Source organism: Elephas maximus, chromosome 7 (genome assembly GCF_024166365.1).
Source record: "Elephas maximus indicus isolate mEleMax1 chromosome 7, mEleMax1 primary haplotype, whole genome shotgun sequence".
NCBI lineage: Eukaryota > Metazoa > Chordata > Mammalia > Proboscidea > Elephantidae > Elephas > Elephas maximus.
Window position 1 is genome coordinate 56,819,725 of NC_064825.1, and position 5,658 is coordinate 56,825,382.

Consider the following 5,658-nt stretch of genomic DNA (forward strand, 5'->3'; position numbering starts at 1 on the left):
CTATCTACATAGATTAATTGGAATTCTTCTACATGGGAAATTTGGCTATTTTCCCCCATTTATTAATTCATTCAGTCCTTTATTTATAGCAGTATGGACTCATGGACGTTTACTTTACACAGTGATATCTATGACAGCAGGAACTTGTCAGGACTCCCTTGTTTTTCCAATTCTAGTAAGTTTTCTGCATTTGACAGGGCATAGTCTGACCATTTTTCTATCATTCATTTCAGTGGAAAATATTTGAGTTTTCCTTCTCTGACAGGTTTCAGCCTTTACCCGGGTTCCAGCTTTCACAGGTTTTACTGTACTTTTTACAGCCAACCCTTGGTATCTGTGGGGAATTGGTTCCAGGGGCCCCTTTGGATACCAAAGTCCTTGGATGCTCAAGTCCCTTACGTAAAATAATATTTGCGTTAACCTACCCACATTTTCCTGTATACTCTAAGTCATCTCTAGATCATTTATAATATCTAATACAACATAAATGCTATGTAAATAGTTGTTTCAGCACAATTAAAGACTTGCTTTGGAATGTAACCTTTCTTTTCTGTAAGTTTCTGGAGCTCTTCTGGGACTGCTGATTTTACCTGGGCATCTGCCGATGCTGATTCTCCCATGATTTGAAGTCCTTGGGGCTGTAGTGCTTTACATAGCTAGCCAGCCATTCTTTAACTAAAAAACAAATAAATAAACCCAAACCCATTGCTGTCTAGTGGATTTCGATTCATAGTGATCCTAACTGTCCTCTAGGGTTTCCAAGGATGGGCTGGTAGATTCAAACTGTAGATTATTTGGTTAGCAGTTGTTGCTCTTAACCACTGCACCGCCAGGGCTCCAGCCATCCTTACTAGCCTTAAACTCCGTCCTCTCACTCTCCTCAGCCCCCTCACACTTAGCCTTTAGGGGACTGCACTGACCACTTAATTGCTTTTTAGGAACCATTTTTTCACAGAACCAAAGGGTGCACACAACCCAAGTAGCGAACAAATGCTCGAAGAACTAGAGCTGTAGAGAGCCTGAGGGTCTGTGAAACGCAGGAAACTGTAGGGAGGCATGCGTACACATCATTTCATTCATGTGTATTCAGCACAGTGCTTGGCATGCAACAAATTCAAGTTTTGCTTTTGGGAACTTTTTTTTTCCCCGAATATTTTTGATCCATTGTTGGTTAAATCTGCGAATGTGGAACCTGCTGATACAAAGTGTCAGTCATAATACAATACTATTAGATTTATTTTAGTACTCCGTGGGCTTTATTTTGGCTGTTGGGAAGTCTTTCAGTTGGCTTTTGTTCCCCTTTGACCTATTGACAACATTTTGTGTGTGTGTATATTTGTGCAGTACCTAATTTATGGCATTTAAAGATGCTCCATGCTCCTCTTGTATATTTCCTGCCCCAGCCCTGGAATTAGTCTTTTCTCTAGGAATTTGTTGTTTCTTTTATTGGATAATGGCATAAGAAACCAAAATTGGGGCCCTAGTTGTGGTGGAAATTCCCACTCTAAGAGTCAGAAGCCAGACAAATGCTGACCTTCTACCATTTATGTACTTGTCAAATTTCAGTATACATGCAGATAACAACAAAACAAAAACTCATGCTGTAGAGTCAATTCCTACTTATAGTGACCCTATAGGACAGAGTAGAACTGCCCCATAGGGTTTCCAAGGAGAGGTTGGTGGATTCAAACTGCTGACCTTCTGGTTAGCAGCTGTAGCACTTAACCACTACATTACCAGAGCTCCCATACATGTATAGCAGTATCAACATTTTTAAGCATTGTTCCTGTGGGAAACAATTTTAGCTGGTAGAGTACAGTGTTTATGTGCAGTTCCTTTTGCCTTTAATGCTACTCTCCACTCATTTCAAAGGTACTTTGTACAGTACTTTTTCTCGCAGTTCCCTTTACCCATTCAGTGAGGTTATTTTATATATGAATATATTTTTAATAAAGTTATATATTCTTGTCACAATCTGCATTTCTCCAAAGAACACATTCTGTACAAGATGCCAAGAGAAAGTTCAGCCAAGTCTTGAAGAGTAAGGATGCTTTTACCAGGTAAGAAAGCAGGGGAAATGTTTCCAAGTAGAGATAACATTATAAAAAGACATAAGGAGAGTGAAAATAAATAACAAACAATAAGAGAAGTGAAAATGAATCCAAAAAAGCATAATATCATAAAACCACACAGAAACAAATGGAACACATTCTAACTCATTCTATGATGCCAGCATAACTTTAACACCGAAAACACACAAAGATATTACAAGAAAGCAAAACCCCGCATTCCTCTCAGGACAACAGATGCAAAAATCTTCAACAAAACATTAACAAGTTTCAAGAAAAAGATTGGAATTAATTTTAAACTCACAAAAAAATAACAGAGACAATCAACAAGAAAAGAGCTGGCTTTTGGTTAATAGATCACCTTGGAAATTCACAGAGAGTACAATGGTAGTGGTAAAAACACAGGACAATCAGGAATAAGGTGGATGATCTCGGCTCCAGGTGATAAGTCTAGTGCAAAACCTGAACTTATTAATTAAATGGAAACACATTTTTCTGCTTATAGTCTATCAACCACAAGAGTATGAATATGTTAGGCACATGCAACAAACTGACACACAGGCCAAATCCACATTGTTGCCTTTCTTGAATTAAAGTTTTATTAGAACATGGACACATATATTCATTTATGTATTTCCTACAGGTGTTTCTGCACTACAGCTGCAAAGGTGAATAATTACTACAGAGGCTACTTAGCCCACAAAGTTTAAAATATTTACTACCTGTCCATTTATACAAAAAGTTTGCCATCTATGATTTAGACCAACATTGGGCCAAATAGTGTTTTGAACAGAGCATGTGTAGATAAACATACCGGCATACAGGTAGTCTCTTTATTCTATGCATAATGAAATCAGTGTTCTTATTTAAATAAAAAATGAATGGTTTAGCTGAATATAAAGGTGTATTTCAATTTTACTTAATGAAAATGACAAAAATTGATGTTGACTGAGGCTAAAGAAAAAGACAGCTCCATGTGAAAAAGTAGGATTTTCACACTCTTCAAGTTTACCTCATATCTGGGAAGCATCATCATAACGTTGCCAGGCTGCATTGATAGGATATTTCTCTAACAAAATAGGAGCAATAATTCTTTGGAGTTTGCTGAAAGATTGTAATAGAATATATCAGGTGCAAAGCCTTTCAGGGAGGCTCAAGAAATCTACCATAGTATCAAAAAAAAAAAAAAAAAAGATTAGATGTAAGGGAATAAAAATATAAAATATTTAGAGGAATATGTTTTCATATTCATAAAGTAAATAATAAGTTTAAAATTTCTGTTAAGGTGGACAACCTAGTGTAGTAGCTAGTTCTACTTTGCCATTTGCTAAGTGAATTTCATTGGGCAACTTATGCAACTTCCCTGTGCCTTAGTTTTCTAACTGGTACAATGAGATAATGTTAACATGTATCTCATAGGATAATCTTGTAGACTAAATGAGTAAATATATGTAAAAGGTCCAGAAAAGGACCAAGAGCAGCAGTCATTCTCTGAATGTTATTATTCTTACTAATCAATAAAAATAAATTTGAAAATAATTTTTACTCAAGAGAACTTTAATCAGGGTTTACAGAGAGTTTGAATTGGAAAAAATATTGTTTTCATAAATTGTATTGTCCAGTGTGTTCAGAGTTTTTATATTCTCACAATTGGCCTAATCATTTTATATTTGTACATGTACTGAGATAATGATAAATTTGGAATATTAAATACTTAAGTCAATAATCTTTATGGAGGAGCCCTGGTGGCACAGTGGTTAAACTGCTTGACTATTAACCTAAAGGTTGGTGGTTTGAACCCAGCAGCTGCTCTGCTGCAGAAGCATGTGGCAGTCTGCTTCTGTAAGGATTTACAGCCTTGGAAACCCTATGGGGTAGGTCTACTCTGTCCTGTAGGGTCACTAATAGTTGGAATCAACTTGACAGCAGTGGGTTTTTTTTTTTTCTTTGTTTTTTCTTTTTTGGAGGGCAGGTTAATACCAATAATAAGTAAAAATAATTGCTCGCATTCATTAAAAGATTCATTTATTTCTAAAAGAAAGAAATTGAAAACATGACAAATGAAAAGAGGTAGAGAAAAAAATAAATGCATGACATCATATATTCCTAATATAAGGCATAGCTTAACTGTGAAATGAAATGATAACAACAAGGTTGCAACTACTAACTAATGTATCATGACTTCATGAGCCAGATTCTACCTACATGGGCTACTAGTGAAATGTTTTTAGTTTTCAGAAATTTTTCTGTTAGGAGAGAAGATACCTACCACTCGGTAACGAATCTGCTTGGTCTTGACACCATAGACCAGGGGGTTGACTGCTGGGGGCACTAGAAGGTACATACTTGCAAACATTATATGGACGCTTGGGGGTACCTTCTTGCCAATGCGGTGAGTTAGGAAGCTGAACAGCGCAGGTGTGTAGGAAACAAGTATGGTGCAGATGTGGGCAGCACAAGTGCCCAGTGCTTTAGAGCGGGCATTCTGGGAAGAGAGACGAAAGACTGCCTGGAGGATTTTGATATAGGATGTAGCTATAAGCCCTAAGTCCAATATCATCACTGAAAGGGCCACGGAGATACCATATGTTCTGTTAATGAGGGTGTTGGCACTGGCCAACTTCACCACAGCCATGTGCTCACAATAAGCATGATTGATGACATGCTTAATATAATATGGTAGTCTCTTAATAAGAAGAGGACAGGGCAAAACCATAAGAACAGCTCGGGTCATTCCAGCTAGCCCCATCCTGATTACCATTGCTGTGGTTAGGATGGTTGTATAATGCAAAGGGATGCAAATAGCTACATAACGATCAAAGGCCATGGCAACAAGGAGGGCTGACTCAATAATGCAAAATGTGTGGATGAAGAACATTTGCACTAGGCAGATATTAAAGTCAAACCAGTGAGCATCCAACCAGAAAATGCCAAGCATCTTGGGAGCTGCAGAAGATGCAAGAGCCATGTCATTCATTGCCAGCATGCAAAGGAAGAAATACATAGGCTGGTGGAGGCTTGGCTCTAGCCTGATGGTAACAATGATCACACTGTTCCCCAGCAAGGTGAGGGCAAACAGGAGACAGACAGGAATGCCAATCCAGCAGTGAAAATCTTTCAAGCCGGGAATACCAACCAGGTAGAAAGATGAGATGTGGTGATGTGTAGCATTGTCTGCCATGTTAAAAGTGGAGAGGTTGCATGCTCACATACAAAGCAGCCAGGCAAATCCCCTGTGGGCAGAAAGCAGGATGACAGAATGACTCCTCCACAGTCCTGCACATAGGGATTCAGATGCACTCTATGACAGCCTATCTGAAGATGGCTCTTCTAAACCTCTATAAGTCCTTGGGTAATTCACTTCACTGTTCATAGTCCCAAGATCAGAATCTGAAAATGAGAAGATTCAGCTCCTTTATTTATTTTATTTTTTCTTATTTCTGAAATTTTATTCTATTCTCCTCTGTCATTTTTAACTCCTATTAAAGGAGCAGTTAGAAATAAGTGATTTCATATTTGTGCATAAGACATTGCTGGATACTGGACGTAAAATTCTTAGGAAAAAAATCGAGGTCTCTGATCTTAAGGA

General features: G+C 37.9%; 1 protein-coding gene across 1 annotated transcript; it reads right to left on the bottom strand.

Annotated features, from left to right (window-relative positions):
• Positions 1 to 2,935: 2,935 nt before the first annotated feature.
• LOC126079996 (olfactory receptor 52P1-like) lies at positions 2,936 to 5,250 on the bottom strand. The gene is made up of 2 exons (XM_049891328.1): positions 4,335 to 5,250; positions 2,936 to 3,039 (listed from the first exon to the last, which is right to left on the bottom strand). The coding sequence occupies exons 1-2, from the start codon at positions 5,248 to 5,250 to the stop codon at positions 2,936 to 2,938; spliced, it is 1,020 nt and encodes a 339-aa protein (XP_049747285.1).
• Between the last annotated feature and the right edge of the window lie 408 nt (positions 5,251 to 5,658).

Bases quoted from the DNA above. Each gene is read 5' to 3' on its own strand.
- LOC126079996 (XM_049891328.1), bottom strand. From the start codon at position 5,250: ATGGCAGACAATGCTACACATCACCACATCTCATCTTTCTACCTGGTT. The intron at 3,040-4,334 runs GTATCTTCTCTC...TTTCACATGGAG, and splicing joins GATTCGTTACCGAGTGGTAG to CTGTCTTTTTCTTTAGCCTC.